At 37.4% G+C, this 26682-nt stretch overlaps 1 protein-coding gene across 2 annotated transcripts in view; it reads left to right on the plus strand.

The window, feature by feature from the left end:
- adam10a (ADAM metallopeptidase domain 10a) overlaps positions 1 to 26682 on the plus strand; it is a 64759-nt gene that overhangs the window by 12565 nt on the left and 25512 nt on the right. For both annotated transcript variants that reach the window (XM_039689282.2, XM_039689283.2), the window contains exons 2-3: positions 5808 to 5958; positions 25877 to 25995. In XM_039689282.2, coding sequence (XP_039545216.2) covers positions 5808 to 5958; positions 25877 to 25995 — 270 coding nt within the window. The remainder of the gene's footprint in view (positions 1 to 5807; positions 5959 to 25876; positions 25996 to 26682) is intronic.

The raw sequence follows: 26682 nt of genomic DNA on the forward strand, positions 1-26682 counted from the left end.
TGCCCTTGTCTCTCAAGACACATAATTTAACTTTTTCTGTTTAATTTCAAAAGTTTGTGAGCTGCCTTTGTAGACAAGTCATTATAGGCTGACTGCAACTTAGAAAAAAAAAACGTCAAGGGTCTGTTTGAGGATTCAAACTAAGGCTATGCCCCATGTCTTTTCACGCTTTGGCTAGGGGTGGGCGATATACTCATAGAAACTATTAATCTGTACAAATTTGTCAACCGGTACAGATTTTGGAGTCTTCTCTATCGCGGTTATGCTCTCGTGACATTGCTGTGCTGCACCGCCACGAAAGCTTAAATGCATGCGTTTTTAACAATTGCAGTTTAAAAACAAGTAATTTTAAACTGTTGAACCACATTAAGCAATTAAAGAGAAATCAATTTGATTGCCCAAATACAATAGAAAGGGTTGAATCATACAGATACCTTGAGACAATGCTCGATCATAAACTTACTTTCCAACTAAACAGTGAAAACAGTTTTTCTAAATGTCAGCAGCGCCTCTTTTTCTTGAGGAAGCTCCATAGACTTCAGGTTCACCAGTCAGTCCTGATAGCTTTCTACAAATGCTTCATTGAGTCTATAATAACCTTTTACATATAAGCCTGGTTTGGATCATTACCCAATATTCATCGCAACACACTAAACAAAATCATAACAATGAGTAGTAAAATAATCGGACTGGTGCAGGAATCACTTAACACTTACTTGTGTGAGTGTGGTATATTGTGCTATGTTTGTGCAACTGTACACGCATTGTTGATGCTCAACATGAATGAAGTTCCTAACGGATAAATAAAGTTCTTTGAAGTTTCCAAAAATGAGAGGCATTTATGAACCTATTGTCCAACAAAAGACAACATTTAATAAAATGTTTTTACTCCAAACTCAATTCAGAACGTCAGTTGTGTGTTAGAAAACATCCTTCTGTGAGATGATGTGTCTTTTTACACAGAATAAGGCACACAACATATTATTTCATATTATTCTATAATAGAAATGATAATAATAATTTGCTACTTTTTATATTATGTTGTTCTGGGTTCTCAAAGTGCTTTATACATGGAAGGGGGAGCTCCTAAACCACCACCAATGGGCAGCATCCTCCTGGATGATGTGACGGCAGCCAAACTGCTCCAGAACGCCCACCACACACATCAGCTTACTGGTGGAGAGCGATGATGTCAATCATTATATATTGGGGATGATTTGTAAGTGGAGACCAATGGGCACATTTGGCCAGCATGCCAGGGTTAAACCACTACTCCTCTTTCTTTTTTTCTTTTTTTCATCCTGGGATTTTTAATGACCACATAGGGTCAGCACCTCGGTTTAACATCTCATCCGAATGACAGAACACATTCTGTTCAGTGGTAAAGGCTATGTCGATTAAAGTACTATTGAAGTACTGTATAAATATACTTTCTTGTGAAAATGCCCAAGAAGGCTTAAACTCAGATAAACCATATTGACGTAGTCATTTCACCCGGCCACCCCTAGCTTTGACGTAAAAAGTTTGCTCAAGTCGAAGAGCTTGAGTCTGTGACATGCCACTCAGAAATCGTGGTTGGCTTGTGGTGAGAAATGTAGTCAAAAATGACAGAAGCTCAATGATGTAGCTGTTTAAAGGTCAGTTACAGTGAATAACGTCACAGAGTTTTAACCGCACTATTGGTTGGTGCTGATGTTTGAATGGCTATAATATTGAAACAAAACTGAAAGCTGTTGCATTTGTGAAAGCAGATGTTGGACATTGATGGGAATGTAATCGGCAAATTGCACTGTGATATTATAGCAATTTCAAGGGTGAACATATAGCTAATTTTTCAAAAAGATGCATCTCCGTCTATCGAACTTGCTCTCAAAGTTAAGTTTACTCTCCTAAGTTCTTTATTTTAACCTGTGAGACAAAACTGGAAATCATCAGGTCAGGTGTTGCTGAACTTCTGTCAAACCTCATTCATCAGAAGCTGAAAAGAACCTTTTTGTTGAAGAAAGCTGTATTTTTATTTGTTTTGTACTTGTGTTCCATTGGAAAGACACTGATGATATTTCACTCTTGTCTTTACTAATTATTGCTTTAGCTTCCAAAATGTCTCAGCATTTTACCATTGTGAAGTTTTGCTAGTGTTGCAAATGCTTATGTTTTGTTTGTCTGTGATGTTCATGTATTTTTTTTGAGAGTTGTGCTCATGTGAAACTTGAATAATGTTAAATGCAAAAAAACGCGTTTTTCCATTCCACTGCACTACTTGATGAAATGAAAGCTGCTGCTCTCCGTATGTTTTTCTGTCGTGTCCGGGCGTGTTCATATGTAAATTGCTCGAGCTTATTTTGTCCATTGAAAGATCTGAAAAAGTGACATTTTTCACATTGTCAATACAATGTATTGTATTATATTGTGCTTCACTTGTGAACCACAGCTGTGTGAAGCACAGCCCTCACAAGTCAATATACTTTATTAGGCCAATTGCTGTTTTTGTTGTACAGAAGCATAAATGGGTTCAGGCAGTCTCCAGATAATGAACAGTCCGAACAGGGGAGGTGAAGTTTGATTCAAAACAGGAAAGGTTGGTTCTCTGTGGGTTGTGTTTACTGATGGAAAGCCAGTGTCAAAGTTCTTCCTCTGAAAACACATCAACCAGAGGTCTTATTAGTCCTATGACCTTATGGGGTGATTTATAAATTGTGTCAAGATATCATCATGTCAAGATTTGGGGGCTGTGCCTGTGAGTGTAAAGGAAAGGGACCAGGAATACTTTTCATGAGATGAGATGAAAAGTGTGGACTGCTGTGGGTAATTTACTTGTGCAACTGTTGTTGCAGCAGATAGTGCTATGACAGAGTTAACGCTCCCTGCTAAGGTCAAGCTATTCTTAGCATAAATGCTACTGTGCCAGGAAGTCACTTTTTGAGTCTAAGGAAGGATGGGAGGAAAACGCATGAATACTGTACTTTCCTACAATAGAAGTGGAAAATATAGTGTCCTTGTGTACATTATGTCATTGACATTTTAAAAACTGTTATTTTTTTCTCTTTTTCTGTTTTTTGTTCCTCCCAATTTATTTTTTGACAGAATGCAAACTTCACACATGCCACACATTTTAGTGCCCATATTTACATGTTGCAGTATTCATACTGCAGATGTTTAGTTTAGCCTATTTTGCTGTGTTTTATGAAATTAGAATGTTATATTTACATTTTAAATGTCTATGTTCTTTTGTATTATACATTCTTTAAAAATAATTTAAAATATGATTTATTTTACACAAATAAAAGTTTAGTTTTGTTTACCAAATTGTTATTATTATTTTTTTACAAAGAACATTTACAAAAACAGCTGAGAATTACTATACAGTTATTATAATCATACAGGAAGCTCAAAGGCAGAATTAAATTCATTACCGCTTTTGCTGGACAATGACCACATTCATGGCCAGATATTACTGACTGGCTTGTAGTTTATCACTGTTTCACCTTCGGCCAGTTCCCAGAGACAATTTTATTATGTATATTTACACTTTTTAAATTTTGATATTTACAGCTCAGAATAAGTATATTTTTTTAAGTTGCACACCGAATTACCATGGTTTGTTGCGCTGAATTAGCCTGGCTGCGCCCTCCTACGCACTTTCGCTCAATTTCATTTTACTTCTGTACTACGTCTGGGATCGCTCCATATCCTTAGGTTTCCAGAAACCAATTTTTTGTAGGACCAATCAGCGAATAGAGGGAGTGGCTGAGAAAGATGACGTTGATGTAAGCGCGTCAGTTTCAATTCAGTAATGGCAGCGGAGAAATACGTGAGAAAAGCTATTCGGTCCGTTGTTGGAAAAGAAACTGCCGAATATATAGAATTTAAAGCCGGATTGTTATCGTCTAACCTCTTGTTGCACAACTGAGGACCAAGTGAAGGAGGCAGAAAGTTTGGAAGTTTGTGCTGGGCAGCTCGTGCACGATGACCGTGACATTTTGGACGGACGGTTTAGCCTGGTGTTCGCGGTGTTCAGAAGCCCCGAGTCCTGGCTGCTAAACTATTGTTGAAGATCCGCTCAGGAGTCATGTCAGTCGCTCATATTCCCAACAGTATATTTACTGATTCTTGTGATGAATAGAACATTTTGAGCCCCTTTGTGCACTCGTGCAGGAGGTTGGTGTGTCAGTTTTACATGTTGTAAATCATACAAATTGGTTGTGATTTAAAAAATAATAATTGTCATAAATAAAAATGTGAAAAACCATACTTTGAAGATATTTGATTTTCAGTTTTAGATGGCAATGGTTGATTTGTTTTACTAAAAAAATAAATGCCACATAAAAATGTACAAACACATACTTTGAAGACCAGAATTAAGGTAATTAAGAAACAATAAGACGTAATATGAAAAATTGTTGTTTATTACACATCTGCAGATAGAGACAGACTGATCATTCACTGTAGCTGCTACAGCATTTGCGGCAGATCAGAAACGACCACAGCAGCGTATTTGTAATGATTAGACACAGCTTCCACCGTTGAATGAATATATCACGGTCCTTCGTGTCAAATATACATTTCGAATTAATAATTGTTCCTAGATTAACAAAACCTGCGGCGCTCGTTGACTGAAATCCTATTGTAAACATAATCCTCTGATCATTTCGGCGCGTGACATACAGTACGTCACTCACGACACCCCTTTAGCGATTGGCTATGGCAGATCGTGAGTGACTTTGGGCAGATCCAATAGATTTGAACTTTAATAGTGAACCCGCCTACAAGGAAGGAAACGTTTTTCAATGGAGCGGTTCCAGACTCTATGTGGAAATGAAATGAACTAGAGTCTGGTTGAACCAGGCTAGCGCTGAATGACATTTTGACAAAAATGGAGAAAATATTGTCATTGTTTCTATTATTGCAATGTTTTGATTATTGTTCTGTATCATTTAATTCCTGAGCAAATCACAGAAGTAGATGCTGAAACAAATAATAATTTTATTTGCTTGATTTACTCTCTGATAGCTAAAATACAAATATAAAAATACTTCTTGTTGGCAACATTCAGTTCTCTGGTCAGTCTTTACTTTAAGAGAGTCACATAGTCGCACGTTTACCCTTCCGGGACCGCGGGGGCCATCTGGCTTTACCCGAGAACGGCCAACCTTCCTCGGCATGCCACCAGAGCCTCTGGGGCCCTGGAAGTCCCGACCCACTGCAGGTTTTAGACTTGGAGGAATTTTCAGACCGCAAAAAGGGCCCCGACTTTTTAAATGGCCGTAACTCTAAGACCCAGCCGCCTAGAGACATCAAACTCGGGTCAAAATTAGGGTTTGGGCCGCTTGGCAACATAAATTACATGTTATCATAATTGGTATTATGGGCAGAGAATCTCCTCATTGACCAATTGACCCCCTACATGGTGCCCCCTCCCTGATGTGTTTCCTTTCCTTTGGGTACGTGCCCTGTAGGGATCTGCTTAAAACGGCTTTGATAGAGCCGCAGATGTATTACACTGCAGAAACTCTGAAGTGTGAAAGTTCAATACCCTGCTGTTGCTGCTGTGATACTAATTTGCTTACATGCTGCAGACACAGAACGTGTGAAACGGGCCCAAGCCTTGTAATTTACGGATAATGAGTCCTCATGTTTCAGCTCAAAGTGTAATTCCAACTGTCACAGAGGTTTATTCCCACTCGCTCACCACAGTTTGCCTGTTAACTTTCTCCGCCAAGTCTTGTGTTGAGTAACAGTTAGTTTGATCACAGTCTGTACCTAATTTTTCAATTTTCGTTCTTTCCCTCCCTTCTTTTATTCCGCAGGTCAATATGAGAAACCCCTGAGCAAGTTCATTCGACATTACGAAGGCTTGACCTACGACACAGACGTCTTGCACAGCAAGCATCAGAGGGCTAAGAGAGCTCTGTCTCACCAGGACCAGTTCGTCCACCTGGACTTCCATGCTCACGGCAGGTCAGTCACACTGGTCTTTCTCTTCCTGCTCATCTGTTTTTTTTTTTTCTTTTCTGGAGAACTGGATGTTCTAGTTTAATAATCTCCCTCAGAGCATTTATGAGCTTCCCAGTCTTTTTCTCTTTTGGACTGACATTGGATTGTTCTACTTGAGGTTACACTTTTCAAAGAGAATGGTAGAGACCCTCGGTGACTCAGCGCTCCAGGCAATGCGGCAACAAATTGATTAGGCTCTTCGGGGTCTCGCAAACTTCCCGCTGAACAGAAAGCTTTGCATTTCTGTGGTGTGTGAGCATGTCTTTATGCATTGTCTCAGTTGTAATTGTGGCACCATTTGTACCATCCAAGAACAGAGCAGTGTAGTAATATCCCTTGTCAGCATTTACACAGGATGTGGTTTCCACCGTTTTGATGTCAGGTTTTGTCTTATCGTGACTGGCTCTATCTTCCCTCACAGGTTTAGGACATATATCTTACTAGTAAATAAACAGTTCATAGCTCACTTTAGTCAGTTTAATACAGCTGCCAGCTTTTCCCTCTACATCCCCCTCTATGTTTAATCTAAAGATTTTATCTGGCAACCTATTTTTGTAGTCTTTTTTTTCAGTACAAGGATTTTAATGAGATTCATTTTTGAGTCTCTGATGGAGTAGAGAGACTGATGAAATTGCAGTGGGTTTTCATGAAAACAATATTGCAGATTCAATACAAGTTTACCTCTGCAGCATTTGTTGCGTTATGTTGATTTACTACAGAATATAATAACATGTACAGGCTTTCCCCATAAAAGCCTTTGGTGCCTATTTAAAATCAGAAATGTAAAGCTTGTATTTTTGTTAACGCACTTGTATGAATTATTCAGTTGAAAAATACGTTTCTTACAGTCGTCCAAAGGGCTGCTCAAATTGAAAGCAATTTGCTGCAGCAGAGTGAAAGGACATTATTTATTTTTAAAAAGAGTTGCGTTTTTCGATGACACAAGCAAAAAAGACCGTTGGCAAAGAAACAAAGTTGAGCTGCACTCAACTTAGTGTAAATGAGTAATGAAACCATAATTGTAACATTTATTTATGCCGTTTTAAACAAGTCCCTTTTAGCAACAAGTCCCATTGTACGTATATTACATTACATTACTTGAATTTTGTAACAACATTCTATAGATGTCTTTTCAACAGAGCTTGAGTTTATTTTTTGTTTTTTAATTGATTCATTTAACCAATATTTTATTGAATAATTTTGACTCTAGTTTGAGTCAAATATACAAAAAGTATTTTGAGAACCATCAACGACTTACTAGCCAATCTCAGTATAGTATGAATGAGTAAATAAATTAATAGCCTAGTTTTATTAGCCTATGCTGTTGGGACTTGTAAAATGCTGTGATGCCACTAGGGTTGTAACGGTTGTAGACTGAGAATTTCACAGTATAACCGTCTTAGAAATTATCACGGTTTCATGGAGTACTGTACAGTATTAAACAAGCAAAAGTACATATATGATAATCGTACGTTCATACTGTAAAATATACCAGTATACCTCTACAATCCTAAATGCCACTGCACAAATCAGTTTTGCCTTCTTAACCTCCCTTATTCAGCAGTGGTGTTCCTTTCTAAACCTTTTTATATAAACAAGCCAGAGGACTGGGAGATCTGAGCTTGCTAAGCCCAATGACATAATCTTACCTACAAAGAGAGTGAGACAGATCTGTCCATGTGTTCCTGTGAGTGAGTGAGGGCTAAAAGCTTGTTTACAAGTTCCCTCATCTTGAGCATTTCGTTTCATTTGTTCTGCATTGTGATCTGTTCAGTGCTTTGGAAACATTTATCAGGATGATACACTAAATCTGTTTTCATGAATGAAAACGATAAAAAAGTGAGCATAGACCAAAACTTACTGTTCAAGTACAGAATACTGTACTCCACAAACTGCAAACGCTTCTTTCTGCACGTACATGCGCACAAGCACCCGTCTATTCCTTTGTGTCGTGACAAAGGAATGCACCAAAACTCACACACAAGTCCACACAACCATCTGCTTTCTTCCTGCCTGCATGTATGTGATTGTGTTCAGCGGCCTAAAAATAACGCATCTCAAGTGTTCATTTTCACTCTCTCCCTCTCTGTGTCATTACATGAAGTGAGACTAAAGGAAGAGAACTGCTTACAAAGTAAGTTATGTTATCAGTGATTGAGGATGCTATGACCAACGGATGCTATATTAAATCGTCAGTAGCTATGTTTCCATCCAAAGTTGCGAAAATTTCCATCGAAAATTGGAATTTCGCTTAAAACATTTGCGAATAAAACACAGTTTCTATCCAGTGAGCCGAAGAAAACAAAATCGTAATTTTCTGTTAAACTGACTCTGAATATCACAAAAATGGAAATCGCTGCAGTAGGAGAAGCCACTGTGTGTATAATAATTTCATATATAATTAAAGCTGCAAGCAGCAATGAAAGGGCCCTCGCACCCGTGCTATTGCCACACGGGATTTGTCAGGCTGCCGAGGACATGCCCTTCAACGAAAACTCAAGATCTTCACAATTTAACGTCGCAAAGGCCTTAAGATTACACTCACCAAATTTGAAGATGATCAGATAAGTGGAACACAGTTGTGTTCTGTGGAGGTAATTATACTGAACCATTTTAATAACAGACTTTGCTCAGGCATTTCAGAACAACCCAAGCCACATTTCAGGTGCTCTGAAATCGAGATTGGTCCTCTGTCTGGTTAGTCTAGTTATGGCATCCCATTGCAAAGTATCATGTCTTATTTGATGGGCTTTGAGGTATTTATTCGGTAAATGTGTTTACATCATAGTTTTTTACACGTTTTCTTATCGATATAAAGTTTATCCGACTCATGCTCATTTAGCCATTTCCATCCAGTGTTTTTCTATACGATATCCCAAAATGCGCATAAAAATAGGTGAATAGCTAGTGTAGACCTCAGAAAAAGTGAATGGCGCTAAATACAAGTGAAAACAGGGTCCAACCATTGTGCTATCCAATTACTCAAACCATATTTAGGCCACGTTTACACAAAGCCGAGTATTTAGCAAAACGAATATTTTCCCCCTCTCCGTTTTCAAAAATAACATCGTTCACACACCCGCATAAATACGCCATCGAGCGCCATCATAACTATGCCAAACCTATTGGCGGCAGTGTAGGGGTTAAGGATAAAGCCATGCAAGCCAATCAGAATCCTCAGAATCGACAAGAGAGAACCTAAAACGCTGTTTCTCCCAGTTCACACGACAACACATAACCGGCGTTTTCAGAAATCTCCACTTTGGCCGGAGTCTTTAGAAATAAACGTTTTCTCTGATAAAAACGGGGCTTTCGTGTAAACAAAAGGCCAATCCGCAGGGAAATATCTGCGTTTTTCCCTTCGTGTAAACGGGGCCTTAGTGATGGTAAGAAATGCTTGTTGTCACTACATCATAATATGTAGTGCGAAGACTCACCTCAGATGCATAAAAACCAGGTGTAAATAGGTATCTGTTTTATCTGGATCACCCTAGATGGAGATTAATACTAGGTGTAAAGGGTCCTTGTTTGCATGAGCTCAGAAGGCTCCTTTCTCCCTTTAGACTTCAAAAGTTTCTTTTGAAGCCATTGTACTTAAACATGATGAAGGCCATCTATTGTGAAGTGGGTTCTGGGAGGCCAAAGTGTGAGTCAAGTTGATGTTTAGGAACTCTAGAGTGTGGTACAGCATATGAAGTGGCCATTTGTCACATTTGCTGGAGTGTTTTTCTTTAGATACATTATTAATGAATCAGCCTCATTCTTTTTTAATTGCATTATGGAATTAGGCGAAAGTGCTCATTGAATGACTGCATATGAAGAGTTCAGATGCAAAAGCCTCTAAATGCCATTTGAAATTTTCTTCTAGAATGGTCATTTTTATCAAGCTTGTATATTTAAGTTCAGTAATTTCACTTAAATGGCAATGAAAATTACCTATTAATTGTCATTTAAGTGAAATTACTGAACTTAAATATACAAGCTTGATAAAAATGATCATTTTAGAAGAAAATTTCAAATGGCACTTAGAGGCTTTTGCATCTGAACTCTTCATATATATATTTATTCATTTGTCTGTAAAGTGCTACTTGAGAATGTATGGTAACTTAAAAGGAAAATAGACTCAATAATTTTAAGATGTTTTACTGTTCCTCTAAGAAGATTCATCATCTGAGGGTGGAAAATCTTTGGGATTGATTAAACCTTGCTAATGAGCAGACAGAAGTTATTAAATGTAAATAAGTTGCCATTAGATCAGTTGCCTTCATTTCAGTAGACATATTAATGGAACAGTTCACCCAAAAATGAAAATACTGTCATTTACTCACATCAAGTGTTTCTAAACCTATATGAATTTATTTCTTCTGATGAACACATGGGTAATCAAACAGTGGAAGGGCACCATTGATGGAAAGTATTTTAACTGAGAGCAGTTTTTTATGTGTAGTAATATTTCATAATACCGTTTTCACTTTATTTTTGATCCAATAAATGCAGCCATGGTGAGCAAAAGAGACTTCTTTCAAAAAATCTTACTGACCACAAACTTTTAATTGGTACTGGACATCATGTATCAACCGATACTAAATAAACCCGCATGATACCAATATATCATTGAAGTTATTTATAAAAAATATACAAGGATCAGGTGATATATACACAACTTTAAGGAGGGTTTTGTTCAATAGCTACTATTCTCTCTGGCCCAAATTGTCCTCTGTCCAATCTCTTGATGAAAAGAGCCAGTGTGCTTTGTTTGACTGCAGGATAGTTTGCATGTGACAAGCCTTAGTGTTTTCCATTATCACTGAATGCTGTTTTGTTTTGTTCCTGACATTAACTCAACTGTATGTTCAGACATGTGTGGTGGTTGTGGCTTAAGACAGTTGTCCATGGCTAAAAGCAGTGTATTGATTGAAATAAAGCAGTGCAGGAAAATGAGCGTGTGTGCGTGTGTGTGGTGCGCATTTGGTGTGTTTTGCCTATTGGGATTAGCGGTTTAAGCCCCAGTGGAGCATCATGCCAGAGAAAGAACAGAATGAGCCCTGGAGCTAATCTCTCCAAGGTGAGTCCACTCTCCTCCGCAGAAGCAAAAATGCTTGCCAGTGAATGAATATTTAACAATGCAAGAGATTCATGGGGGGGTCATAGCATACACATGACCTTATGACCTTATGTCAGTGCGAGTCTTTTGACTTAATAATGATATGCACATCATCTCGTACCAAATCAGTCTGGCACCTCTTATCACTTCTCTCAATAAATACAAAAAGATAGCTTATCTCTGTACTGCTCCTGCAATGCTGCTGGATCTCACACACTTGACTTGAAGTGATGTCAGAGTGAGCAGTCTTTTAACATTACATTACAGTACGTTAGCAGTCACTTTCCAAACCAAGGTGACTTGGAGTGCATCATCTATATGGCGCAGTCCATCTGGAACAACACTGACTCAAGTGTCTAGCTCAAGGGCACAATGGCTACAGGATCCCAGTTTTTCACCTCCCTCATGAATGAGGGTTTGGATGGGAACCTTATAATGATCACAGCTGCATATATACTGCATATATATTAACCTCCCCACGCCCTTTTATTATTGGCGAGGCTTTGGAAGACAAAACATCACAAGCTCTCAGTTACTAAACAAATTCTCCAACTAAACAAAGCTGAACTGAGAGCTTGTGACTTAATCTATTGGGAAGTAACTGTATACAGTTACTTGTATACAGTCAAAATAGCAGGAAGGTAGAGGAGGGTTGTTTGTCATTTATGTTGACTGTTTTCAGCATATCAGCTCACATCAGTCTATTCCTATGGGAATCCTTCTGTGATTTTGCTGTTTTGGGTTGTTTGGTCCTTTGTAGTGTACAGTGATTACTTTGACTGTTAAATACATACAAATTAAACAAGATTTTTTAAGGCTTATTCAGACTGGACTGTTAAAGTGTAAATTGCAGGTAAAAATTTTCACAAAGATAATGCAATGTGCCTACTAAACATAAAGATAAACCGCTCACAATTGTTTTTTCATGTTTTGTTATACCAAAATGCCGCATATAATATGAAAAGTTGGTATGTTTTACAGTGGTTTTAAGCACGCCCCCTCCCTTCCACTAGGCTGGGCTTGACGTCATAAGTGGGACTCCAAATGTTTACTGTCTATGCTCCAAGAGTTACCGTTAGTCTAAATGGCAAGTAGCAGCAGTTATATTGGAGACCTTGCTAGTAAAAATGTTTAACTATTGTGTTTGTGCGGGTTGTACGAATACATCGAAAAATGGAAAGGCTCCACAAGTTCCCCAATGACAAATGTCTGATTCGTGCCTCTAAGTGTTAGCACACCCCAGGTAGATCTCGGATATGCAAGCCCGACCCTACACGAGCACATTGGCCATTTCTCAATATGCCTTCTTGTCGGTAATTGTGTTCTTGTGGACTTGTGAAATGTCATCAGTCGCGGCCCAAGTACTGTCCCAATACACAACTTTGCATTTTGGCAAGAACGGTTAATAATCCCGGATGTGTTCTTGACACGCCCGTTTTACCGAGTATGCATCGCTTGGTAACTTGTGTGAACTTGACGGCAGAAATATCCCATCATTCATTTCGGCATTCGGGGAAGGAGTGGGAAGCAGAGAGAGGCAGGTCAATTTTAAGTTACCTGAATATTACCGGCGTCTTTTCACGCCGTTGGCTAGTGATGTACACAAACCAACAACAGAAGCAGAATTAAAATGAGACAGGTGTTGCTTTATTGTGATGAATATACATTACACTGTAGTGTATGTAGAGTAATCCCTTAAGGCTTAAGATGAGGGTAGGCTTGGGCGATAAAGCCTGGCTGTTATCGTCAATAATTCTCGTTATGTTTGGGCGCTGCAGACAGCGTCTGTGCGGGGGTATTATTGCGCAATACCAGCAAGAACACATCGTCTCAAACTGTCAGCAGCGTTCTGTGTGCTCGTCACCTTGTGAGTTCATTCTTCCTAGAACAACTAGCAAGAGCTTTCTTCCCAAGAACACAAGTCCATTCTTTCCATTCTTGGGTTTGAGAAACACCCATTGTGTCCAAGCCCAGCCCGACACATTAACTGTAATTATGAGCCCGAGCCCGATTTAAACCCAACCACCCTAAACACCCTAACCCTAATATATATTTGTCAATTGTTAATTGTCTGATCATTGTTCCCATCCCAGGTGTTTCTTTGTGAGTTATTGATGTTGTAATGTTTGCTGTTAGCTGTCTTTGTTACTATCTGAGGATCCTGTTCTGAGTTTTCCCTGGATTACCTTTTTGCTTTTGAATTCACTGTTCGTCCTTGCCTCAACGTTATAAGTAAATGTAATCTTCAAAAAAATGTCAAAATGAATATCTATTTTTCATACTTTACATTATAATGTTTTGGTGCCATTTAAAATGGTGGATTTTACTTTGATGTTTTTATTAATTTGTTTACACATTATTATTTTAATAACTATAATATGAAAATAAAAAATGGCTAATTTTATTGTTTTTGGTAAATATAGGTTCTGAAATTAAATCCTACCATTCTCAAAAGGGGGAAGTGGTATAACAGAAAGTGATTCAGACTTTGCTCAGAAAGTGATTCACCTCAGTGTATGTTAGCCTGGAATTTTATTGATTACACCCATAGCCCTGATCATTGTGAAATTCCCCAACCTGTCCTCTCCAAACGACTGCATTAATATACCAGTCAGCAAGCACAGGATGAACCAGCACATTAAATGTTTGTCTTTGTGTTTGTGTGAGTGATTTATTTATCGAGTCGAGTGTCTGATGTGATGTTTCGTTATCTCCTAAACGCTGATGCTCCTTTCTGCCAGCGTATCACTCATTGCTTTTCTAGCATAGTCTGTGGAGACAGTCTTTCTATTGATGGACTTGCTCTAATCACTGCAGGTGTTTTTTTTTTTTTAGAGGGCAGATTTTTCAGCTTAATAATATTTGTTGTCCGATATACCTCTGATATCGGTTAATCTCCATCACCTTGTTTTCTCTACGTTCAGTACCTTGTTCATGTAGGTAGAATTGCGAAGAGTTTTGTTAGTCTCTGAAAAGGTCAGAGAGAATTACCTCTGCCATTTGGCTCTGGTCTCCAGCTCTCAGGGGTAGCAAGCTTGGCTTCAGATGCCCTCCTCAATAACGTGAATTAACTCACTTGTTTGTGTAAGAATTTAGTGATATATGCAGTATCACTTCACTGCAGGATCTTAGCCAGCCTTGCTTTCCCACAGAGGTATCATAAGTCATGTCAAATCACCTTTATATACCACTTTATAATACAGATGGTTTCAAAGCAGCTTTACAGTAATAAACAGAAAAAATAATGGTCAGTGATGCAAACAGAATCCAATTCTGCTGTAAAGCATGCAAAGCAAAGAAGATAATAATGTTATTTTTCAGATGACGTCAGTTCTATGTTGATTCAGTTCTGTTCAATAGCTGTGAAATGTTAATCAATTATGGAAGGAGAAAACAGTGAAACGGTGATGCCATGGTCTAGCTCAGTTTAGTTCTCATCCAGTGTCAGTGCAGTCAAATCAATAATATTGCTGAATATAGCCTACAGTATATGGTATATTCTTTGGGGGAACATAATATGTGGCCTTTTTGCATAATCATGGTCAAAATAACACCATGTTTTGTTGCTGTGAATAAAAGAGGACACAGAAGAATGCATGCACTTAATTGCACACTTTCAAACATGTATTTATAAAAAAATATCACGAGTAGAGTGCTTGATGTTTCAATTAGACATTCATTTGCATTTTATTACAATAGTTTTTCTTTATAAGGCATATAGTGATTGGTTAAAAAATGATTTAATGTATATGAATTCCATGTTAAAATGTGGTTAACATACTGTATACCGGTACATATTTTTTAGTCTGACTTCCTTAAAGCCTTTGTGCTTCTGTTCATAAGATTTTTTTCCCCTTATTCAATTACACCACATGTGTACATGTATAAACTGGAATTACACTGGCTTATGAGATTTTAAATAAATTTTCCCCTGAAGCAAGAGGATTTTAATTTAAAAGCTTTAAAGATAATTATTAAACTGTAATTGATGCTCCCTGAGTTAATCATCATGATTAGGAAAAATACTGATGATTTATTGTTATTTGCACATTATAAAATATTATGTTGAGGATTATAGACCACTTAAAATTTAAATAAGCTTTGTTAAGCTAAAGTATAAATAAATGGTAAATTACTCAGAAATATTTGAAGAATGACTTTTTTTATAGGACAGTCTATCTCCAGATACGCATCAAATAGATTCAATGCAACAAAATAACCACCAAAACAACCTACCGAGATGAGCTGGAAAGACTTAAAAAGTGACTTTTTTTTCTGCTGGTGGAGACATTTAAATGTATAGCAATCTAAAGTTTTAGTCACGGTCCATTGAACTAGTTGGGGTGCTAAAAGAGATCCCATTTCATGAGTGTAATTTTACCATCCTCTTTACAAATTTGGAATATTCTTCAATAAAATTTTGATACTGTTTTCTTTTGTATGTTGATTAGTTCATTTGTATTATTTATTTGACATGATGATTTTTGTTTCGTCTTGAATTGTATGCGTCTATGGTGAATGGTGCTTGTAAGTCAGGCTAACTGATTTCTTTTCAGCAGGCAGGTCGCATTTTGAATAGATTTTCAACCATAGTGACACTGAAGACCATTCACAGTAATCTGTCTTTTATTCACATGTCTTTCAGTGCATGACAAGCTTTTTTGGAATGTTTATGATGAAGGAAGAGGTTTTAGTTCTTGTCGTTGCCATGCCCTATCTAGTTTTGTAATATTTGTGATTTGTTACTGAAACCAGATTAAATCAAATCTTATTGTGAAACTGAAAATACAATTCCATTCAAACGCGACTAGAACTTAATAAGGGCACAGATTTATTATGACAGCATATATAGCATTACATAGACTCCTCCACTGTGGCATTTAGTGCTCTTGAACTGTGCAACAGTTTAATTTTGAGTGTGATGTTTTTTTTTGTACCCATTTCATCCACTCCTGCTGTTTCTCAGTGTAAATAAAAACTGTCTGGTATGTCAGTATGAATGAGCGCAGAGACATGAGATTTGATTGGATTGTATATTGAAAATGACTGAGCATAAAATGACTCAACTTCTTTTCCCTTTGAAATACAATTGCAGAAGTGGTCATGATACCAGGCTTTTGATACCAACTAAGTCATGTTTTTGTAGTCATGAGGTATTGTGTGTCTATGTATGATAAATAATAAACATGCTATTTCTTTTGTTTAAAACAGGCAAGGCAGTGTCACATGTGATTCATGTGATGCATATCTCCCCTCTCACTCCCTCATGTAAGCTCAGAGAACAGAGAGATTAGGAAAAGTTGAGAATGAACACAGACTCTCATAACATTTCTCCTGAAATTCCTGAAGAATGAGTGTTGAGCATGTGATCAAATTTAAAAAAAACCTGCAGATGTCCTGCCACACAAAAACTTGTTCACGTTTTTGAAGGATTTAATCTCCTGCCCATGATCACAGTAAAGGGACCTGAAGCACAGAGGTGACGGAAATAATAAAGCAAATGCTGTGATAGCAGAGCAGGGTTACATAAGGATCTGGTCTTCTGATCCAATGTGAGAAGAGGCTGTGGCTTTTTGGGTCTTTTATTTGTGGTTTTAAACAGTAGGCTACACATTGTGTTGTGTAGACTTATTTCTTTTTTAGTTTATTAAAACTGACTTTTTGTTAGTATTTCATCTAGGGATTGAGTTTGTGTGGTTGTGCTGTTTTTCTGGAGGGAGTTTTGTGAAGAAAAAAAAGGTGGTTGAAATAATATTTTGTAAAGCTGATTTCTATTTAATCTACAGAGCCTAAATTTGTTCAGATTCAGCATTTCCCTGTTCTTTTTGAGTATTTTCAGAGCTTGTGCCAAACATCATAATGTGAAAACACTGTCACTCGATTATCTAAAAATAGTTAGTCTTTGACCGTGACACAGAGAACTTGTGGCGATAAAAGCCGACTGTTGTCGGCTCGCATCGACTGGGTCTGGGCCAAAAATTTGCGCATTAACACACCAAAAGGACTACAGGTAACTGCCAGCTAGTATGTGCATTCTGCACCTGCATGTAAGGAAATAAGGTATGTATTTGTCATTCAAATACAGAAACCAAAACTAGGACTGCAGATACACCGACCTGAAAAGCAGCGCTTGCAATGCTTAACATTTTTTTAATGTCAAATACGCTGATTACTTGCTTCATTCCAGGCAGCTCATGTTATGAAAATATTAGCATATTAGAATGCTCAGGTAAGATGACGTAAAATTAGAACATTCTTCAGTTTTTTTTTTTGGCATCTCGACTTTGCATGCTTTCATCATTTTCGTTTTTATTTTATTCTCGTTTTATTCTTGATCTCTCAATATGAGCCCCTATGCCGATTCAACATGCTGAATTGGGCGAACTCCCACTGACGTGAAACCGACTAGTCTACATCTGAAACAAAATGCTAAAACTGCTCACCGACGGCACAGTTTGTCATGGCCGTAACCATTTTTTTTTAGATGGATTAAATTAGAATGTCGAGTGCCAAGAATTTGTGTCTAAAATAACTCTTAAACAACAGTGTGTGAGGAGGCTCTGGGTGGCTTATAAGAGCCCAGCTCTTTTAAAGAACCTTAGGTCTCTGAAATTCTTGTCCATATATATATGCGGTCGGTAAGATTTTAATGTTTTTGAAGATGTCGAATGTTCCCCATGGCTGCATTTATTTGATAAAAAATACAGTAAAAAAGCAATGTTTCCTGTAATGGCAAAGCTGAGCTTTCAGCAGCCATTACTCAGCCTTTGGTGTTTGAATGTTTGTGAGTTTGTGTGGTTGTGCTGTTAAAGAAAAGTTGTGCTGAGGCAAAAAAAAAAAAAAAAAAATGTATATATATATATATATTTTCATCATCTCTTTGATGAATAGAAAGTTCAAATGAACAGTATTTATTTGAAATATAAATCTTTTGACCCTTCTTTAATGCAAGCCAAAATGATTTTTTTTTGCCAGTTTTATCGTCAAGATCCGTCACTTAGAAAAGCAATAGCACAATTTAAAGTTCACGTCTGTAGTTGCTACGAGATGAGTTTCAATAGCAAAACTGAAGCTTTCCACTTCATTAGCACTGCTAATGATTCTCTCTCTCTCTCTCTCTCTCTCTCTCTCTCTCTCTCTCCTGACAACACACTTTATCATGTCAGTGATCTTCTCAGTTCAAGTAAGTCCTTTGTGTAGTAGTATGTGCTATACAGGAGATGTTGACTCATCACCAGATGTTTTTGTTTTTTTTATGAGGTTTGTGCTAAAAATTTCTTACAAAACGTTCCTGTCCATGCATCCATCAGATGGTTAAAAGCGCCTGCACCTGAATCTCTGCTGCTGTGCTCTGATGTTCTTATTCATTTACACCTCAGCCACTGTCACAGTGTCCTCTCTCGGTACTGGAACTCCTGCTCCAATGGCTTGTCCCTGATGTTTATGTCCTGTTGCTCTAAATTGGATTTGGAGTGAGGTACTCCTCTTGGGCATTCTGCGAGGAAACTACTTATCTCACTGACTTCGGATTGCATCTGATAATGAAGGACAATGCCATGGCATGGTACATCATAACAATGTAGTGCAAAATCAACATTGTGATTATTTATGCTCCTGCTGGGGAAGGTGGTAATTGGAGAACAATGTCCAATTAGATGGTTAATTGGATTAAAAGGTTGCTGTTTACGATATTAGTTAGAGAGAAGTACACAAGCATATAATAGTTTAACCCTCTGATGGTCCTCGGCCACTTCTGACCGAATAATTTTCTGTTTTGAATTATTAAAAATCACAGCTTCATCGGAATGTTACAAAACTTGGTGACATTTCTGGCATTAGGTATGTGAACACAAAAAATTGAGTTCATGATCCGAGCATGCTAAGTGGTCATAAAAAGATTAGTCACGATTTTGGTCTTTGGTCAAAAATTACCCCTATAGGAAATGAATGGGAAATTGACAAAACCACAAAAATTCACAATTTTTTATTTATTTAAAAAAAAAAATTTTTTTAATAAGAAATAGTTTTTGAGATTGTTTCAACTATATATTCAAATCCACCAAAAAAAAATGTTCATAAACAGCTGGGGAATTCACATGCCTCTCCATAGAGAGCTGTACATGCCATCTAATGGTTACACCATGATCTACACTTTTTCTATATAAGCTGTAACCAGATGGTGCTAATTTTCTTCAAAAAAATATTTTTTTTCTGAAGGCCTAGCCCTAGACCTAGATATTAAACAAAAATACAGCATTAATAATTTAAAAAAATTATTATTATATATATATATATATATATATATATATCCATTGAAAAAATAGACCATAAATATTGCTTAAATATTAATAAATTCAAATTGTCTCAAAATACTAAATTAAAAAGAATAAATATTATAGAACAAAAATAAATTGCATTGGATTTACTGGGATGGAAGAAGTTTCATTTTTAGGCCTCCGGTCACTTCTGACCAGGAAGGCCCAAGACGTGACTTATAAAGGAAGACCATCAGAGGGTTAATAAGGACTTTCATTAAGACGTTATACTCCAAGAGAACTAGAAGATGTGCAGGCAAATAAACATCTCAATGGCTTTTCCTCTGTTTTATAAAATCCCAAATGCACTGTTTTAAAGTGCTGTAAAATGAACCTTTTAATTGATTTGAATTGGGTCTTATTATATAATTACATATATATTCTAGGAATCAAATTTCTCACCTGTACTTTGCTCTTGCCCGCAGTGGTGCAGTCTGCAATTAATTCTGTTGTATTGATTCTATGTGGCAAGTAGCACTGAAGACAGACAGACTGGCAAAGTTGATTCAGACCCGCTATGCACTGCAGGATCAATGGCTTCTCTTGCGTCTGACAATTCATTCCCCATTTTCTTGGTTTTTGTTTACTCGTAGAGCAAGCATCCATGCCTATAGCCCTCCGGTACCCAGATGGGCCGATCTGTGTCTCAGTAATGAGTCCTTTGAATGGAGTGTGATAAAAAATAGGTAGCTTTAAAGAGGGAGAGAAGGACAGGAAGAAAAAATAGACAAGCAAATGAGGCAAAGTCCAGCTCATAGAAGCCAGAGCGCTTACCTGCTCTGTCCTGAACCAGTCCAGCTGACATTTTTCAAGTGTCATCTTTAACTAGCTTTATGCTTTATTCTTTCCTCACTCTCTCTCTTTCTCATTGGCTTGCTCTTTAAAGGCTTTTTCATTCTCATTTTCTATCATATACCTTTAATATTCCCTACTGTTTTTTTACCACCTCCATCTCCCGTCTGTCATGGCGCACTCTAGTAAAGCATTCATTTATCACTGTTATAAACAAAGGAAGTATCATGTACTCAGTAATTATTAAATTGCCTTATCACTTTGTTTTCATATGTAGTTGCCTTTTATGCTAGTTGGTGTCATCTATTTTTTTTTTACTGTCATTACTATGCACCATATCCATTTATATTCAGATGACGAGGCTGAGTTGGTGGGTGTCATTATTTCAGATGCATTACTGTAAACGCAATTAAAAGTGTTGAGTGCTGGGTAATTACATAGCACATGCTGGTTGGAGTAAATTGTGTCTGGTTTGGATTGGGTGGGATATTCCCAGAACTGCCTTTTCTGGTGAAAGTGATGCTGTCAGGGGATAAATGATCACAGTGGGAACCCAGATGGCTCCCTTTGGCTTTTTGGATGTTCACACAAAGGAGTTTGCTGGGTGCTCGACAACTGCAAGAGAAATGCGATGATTCACTATGGAGCTAATGAAGGCTTGCTGGTGCTCAGCTGATGAGGGGGCTGTCTTTTCTGGCTCTGAGGTCGATTGCTATCAGAGTCTAATGATGTGTTGGTGGCGGTGCTGGGACCCATTAAAATCACGCATCGCGTCGCCTGCGCCGGGGCCAAAAAGCTGCACCTGAACACACAGAGAGAACTACAGCCGACATTTCTGCGGATATGTTCATCTATATTCGTCATTCAAAGGGGAAACTGATGCTGCAGAGTGCAGATACACAAACTGTAAACAAAGCAGCGTTTGCTTAGTCTTTTGAATATCAACACTGCTGATCCCTTTTCTTTATTCCACTCCACTCATGTTCATTTTAAAAAATTCACCCAGGAACACTCACATGCTGAATCGGCCCCCCCAAAAAACAAGACTGAATAGAGTCAATGGTGCGGAACACACTGGAAAAACTAAGTGTGCCAACGCGCTCACTTAGTGGTGTTCTCTTGGTGTGTCCCGGGCTTAACACCCCTTTCTTTTTCTTACCCACAAATATCAAATATTTTTGTTGAGTGCACATCCTTTTCAGTCTTTCAGTCTGCATATGTTTTTTATGTGTATTTTCATGTGTGTTTAGATTTGCTGAGTTTGAGTTTTTCTGATTGCTTGTATTAATGGCTAGTAACAGACATCCCAGAGGTTCCCATCCTGTCATCACATGGGGATAAATATAGCCCTCTGCAGTAGTGATAAATGGAAATGCGACTAATTTGTTTGAGGAGAAAAAGTGGTAACCAAGGTGCTTTGTAATCTGTACTGTCTCGTAGCGTTGGAGTCCACCTTAGTCGAGTCCTATCATATTATCCTACTCGGCAAACTTAAAGTTATATAATGGAAGTTATGGCCGACTTTATTTTTTGTATTTTGACAAAAAATAAACAATGGACAATGTGACAATGGACTTTCGTGACAATGCAGTACTGACCCGATCTAGCCAGTGACAATTACGTCAACTGTCCCAAGCATATTTTGTTAAGGAATTTTGTTAATTAAATTATTAATACAAATAAATTAACTTTTGCTGAAGTCACCATAAATGCAATTTAATAATGTTTCTATTTTATATAATGGATGTCAGCAAAGTGTTCCGTATCAGTGGCAAATAATGCACTCATGAGAACAGTTAATGGACCCAAATGTCAAAAAGAAAAGAAAATGAAAACCCTCCGCTTCCTCACACACTTGCTATGAAAGATGTACTTTTATTTTTATTTTTTACTTTTTTTTTTTACTTGTTTTCCTTTATTTATTTATTTTTTTATTATTATCAGTGCATTTTAGTCAAGCTTGCATTATCTTCCATATATTATGAATAGAACCAAAACATTAACAATTGGGCATAGGACAATTAGCCTTGCTGCTGAGAACATTTGGACATGATAATGATCATTTTTAGCTTGATGGTAATAGAAATCACCACTATTTATAAAGACTAGCACTGGTTTGAAATGGATAACAGAGACTCTGAAGGGCTCCACTCACTGGGGGGAAATGTTGAGCTGTGTGTGTGTGTGTGTGTGTGTGTGTGTGGAAGTGTTTGGTTGGAGTTTGATTGTTTTCCCACACTTGAATTGTGGTTGAATAAGATGGTGGATGTTGTTTGTGATAAACACCCTGACTGAGGTTCTCTGAAGACAAGTTCCCACATTGTTCTGCCATTGGAACTAGATGATTGATATTTAATCATTGATTTAAAGATTGACTGAATAGTACAACGAGCTGGATTCATTGAGCATCAGTGCAATAATATGAAATCAGCCGTGTCTGATTTTGTTGATGCCTACATAAATGATTGAACTTGCACTGTTGTGCGAAATAACTTGTGAAAACTTTGTCAGTGAGTCAGGATGGACATCCTGCGTTACTTCCTTTTTGTCTAAACGTAACATTTCACCAGGTCTTGCAAGAAGGAACATGTAATACACTCATTCCTTTAACCTCTGCTACTTTGTCCCCCCAAAAATGTAGTTATTGTTACCTGTCAGTGCTCGTTCTGTGGTATGCGTGTCTTTTGTGTGTTAAAGCATGGGTTAGTGACAATGTATGAATGGTATGAACATGTACTGTATGTTCAAGGTACTACTACTAATGTCCTTCTGTGCTAGATAATCTGTTCTGCAGGCTGTTAGGTTTACTGTCATATGCAAGTTTGCTACATTAACAAGTTCAATTAGAATCAGTGTGTCACAAAAAAACTCATCTTTAAGAATTGAGTCTCCCTTAAACTTAAATGAAAATTCTGTCCTTATTTACTCTCATGTCTAAACCCATATGACTTTTTTTCTGTATTCTTTTATATTTATATGGTGTTTTTTTTTTTGAATCCTCAATCATTCATTGTAATTTCATTGAAAAGGGGGATTACTACGTTGTGGAGACCAGATGTCTGCACAAAAATAATAATACCAGTAATTTTTTAACTATGGGGGACTTTTGTGTGTGTGTGTGTGTGTGTGTGTGTTTGTTTTTTGTTGTTTTTTGTTTTTTTGAGCTTATAAATCTTCCAGAATGATATTTTTTGAGAATGTAAAAATGCAGAATGTTTTCTGTGATGGTTAGGTTTAGTAGAAGGGTTAGGAAACAGAATATACAATTTGTATTTTATTAAAATCATTATGTCTATGGAAAATGTCCCCATAAAACATAGAAACCCAACGTGTGTGACTGTTACATTGAATAATACATGTTTTCTTGTTGGAGTAAGATCAGACATTGTAATAGTAGATGTCAATGTTATGTCCTCATTTAGATGGCTGAGCAAGTGTGTGTGTGTGTGTGTGTGTGCATGTGTATTTGTGAAGGGTAGTTTTAATTAGAGAGTTTTGAAAATGGCCTGACCTCCTCCACCTGCCTATTCTACCTCCAGGACTCTCTGTCCTTCAGTTTCCTCTCCCTTTTTTCCTCCCATTCCTCTTTATTTCTCTCTGTTTCTCTCACATTGTTGTTCTCCCTTTCCTCATGTCACTATTGGTGTATGTTAGCAGTGCATTTCACTCACACAAAGGTCAAACCCAGGGAGGAGCACAGAGAGGAGTGTTTACTACAGGGATGGGGCCACCCCTTGGTTTTTTTTATCTTCCTGTTCCTGTACTGAGCCTTTTATGACATTCAGCTTTGTTTTTATTTGATCAATACCTTGTGTTGCTTTGCACTTTATGGTAATATCTTCTCTCTAGCTAACGTTATTACAATCTCCCCTGATGAGGCACATCTTGACCACATTTCTTTTCAAGCTACTTTATGTCCCTAATCTATTAGAGACAAAAGCTTCACACACAGACACATGCACACACATTCATACTGGGGCTCAGCAGCACCACTAAAGCATGGTTGACACCCGAGGCCTGATCTCGTTTATCCTGAGGGAATCTAGGATGGTCAAGGCCATTTCAGCAGAGCAGGAAATTTCTCTCTCTCTCTCTCTCTCTCTCTCTCTCTCTCTCTCTCTCTCTCTCTCTCTCTCTCTCTCTCTCTCTCTCTCTCTTTGTCTCTTTGTCTCTGTCAACAAAACAAATGACTGATGTAATCTGCACACAAACTACTCTGCGGAAAGCTCTGCGGGTATCAATAGACTTGTAATGCCATATACATTCCCCAATATATTTGGCTGGTGTCAGAGGCAAACCTTTATTTTTAACTTATTATTTAATCTTAATCTTTATTAAGAATATTTAGCATAACAATTATTTTAGCATTAATTAATATGATATTCTAATATTGATCTAGTGGGTATAACTGCAGTGGGCATCAAGTGCCCCTTTCGCACCGGGTAGATCTAGGAACTTAGTACTAGGAACAAGCAACCAGGGTGTTTCCCTGAGAACTAAATGTTTCCCTAGGGTAATTTTCCTGGTTGCATTCGCATCACCAGTATAGGAACTCTGAAGTGACGTATGCCGCACTTGTAGTGACTTTTATTTTGACACTGCGGCGGACTTTTATTTTGAGAACGCTAGAGCCTGAACACACAATGCTCACATTCTCCATCTTCATCGGTGTACGATCTGTTTAACAATCTTATCTAACACGTTATTAGATAGAACTGTTATACAAGAATAGAAACAGTATAAGAAAAATTATTTGTGTTTGCCATGTGGTTGATGCTCAATGTCGCTAGCTGAACAGAAATACATAATCATGTTTCACTTGGTGCCCTCAAACTTGCGTTGGATTTTTGTATTAGCGTAAAGGTTGAGGTCCATCTATGACTGTTTTCTATGTTTGTAGAGTTAGTTCGTGGAGTAAATGTATAGGCTATAATCTGTGTGTACCTTAGTGTGTACATGGCTCTTTTTTTTTAAATGGTGGTGTAACAGTATGTTGTTGTGGGAAGGAGGTGGAAACCGGTGAACGTTTCATCAAATTTGAATAAATAAATGAACGCATACAAAATAGAGAGCAAGTAGTTTGTCAAATAAAGTTCCAAGCCTAGTCTTTGTTATTGTTTTGAATAACTAACCTCTAGTGGCGAAACTTTCACACTGTGACTTTAAACAAAGAAAGACTAACTCTAGAAAAAATATTATAGCGTTTTTCTTTCTAATAAAAGTTTGGATAATTTGATCGTTTTTTTTTTTGTTTTTTTTGCTATTATGTCTTACCCGGTTACTTGTTTTCTTCTCATTAACCCACCATGTATTCAACTAGACATCCAGTCCACAGTACATATTCTTACATGTCAGTATGTCACGAGTTAATAACCCAAATGACTCTATTTAAATCATTGTGAGTCGTTCACCAGCTCCTAGTGTTTTTTTTGTAGAATCCTAATGACCAAACAGGAAATGGAATAATCTGAAGGGAAGATATTATTTGTTTATAAATGCTGACAAGAAATGCTATAATGGAAAAATAATTTTGGCATTTGAGAAATGCTGATTTCCTTATTCCTTTTATTTTGTCTTGTACGCATCCACCTCTGTTGGGACACATTGTGTACATTCATGGCAACTTCACAGTCCATTAATCTTGTTTTCTTTCTCTGTCTCCTTCCATCAGGCATTTTAACCTTCGGATGAAGAGGGACACCTCTCTCTTCTCTCCCGATCTGAAGGTGGAAGTTTCTGGAGAAGAGATCCCCTATGACACCTCTCACATTTACACTGGAGAAATTTATGGTGAGCATGGAACCTTTTCATACACACACTTGCACATGTGTCCACCTCAACACATGCTCTAGAGTCTAGACTGTTGCCACAGAAGCATTGCCTCCATCTATTTGTATGTGTAGAGTGTTTTTGAAGATGTAGAGTGATTTTGCACAGCTCATGTGAGGAAGAGAGTAATTAAAAAAGAGAGGAGATTGTAAGAGACTCTTCTTTTATAAAACTACTTTTTTGGTAGTTTATAATTTCAAAAAACAAAACAAAAAAAGAACACCCATGATTAATTAATATTTGAAACATGTGATATAGTGATATGTTGCTGTCAGAGGGAAAAAAACTATTTTTGGAAAAAAAAAAAAATTATTTCTGACTTAAATCACTGACTGGAAAGAATACACTCAAATTCCTGCATACAATTATATTATATATTATTATCAATGTTAAAAACAACTGTGCTGCTTCATGGTTCTGTAGAGACCATTAAGCCATTTTATCAGGATCAGAAGAACAGCGATTATTTGAAGTGTATCTTTTGTAAAATTATACATGTATTTACTGTCACAGTGTCACTTTTGATCAAATTAATCCATCTTTCTAAATAATAGCATCAATCTTAAAAAACATACCGTCCAAAAACTTTTGAATGGTAGTGTAAGAAGAATCAGACAATTTCCTACATTTTAGGCATTGTTCTAGGAG

Source organism: Pimephales promelas, chromosome 1 (genome assembly GCF_988280905.1).
Source record: "Pimephales promelas chromosome 1, fPimPro1.hap1.1, whole genome shotgun sequence".
NCBI lineage: Eukaryota > Metazoa > Chordata > Actinopteri > Cypriniformes > Leuciscidae > Pimephales > Pimephales promelas.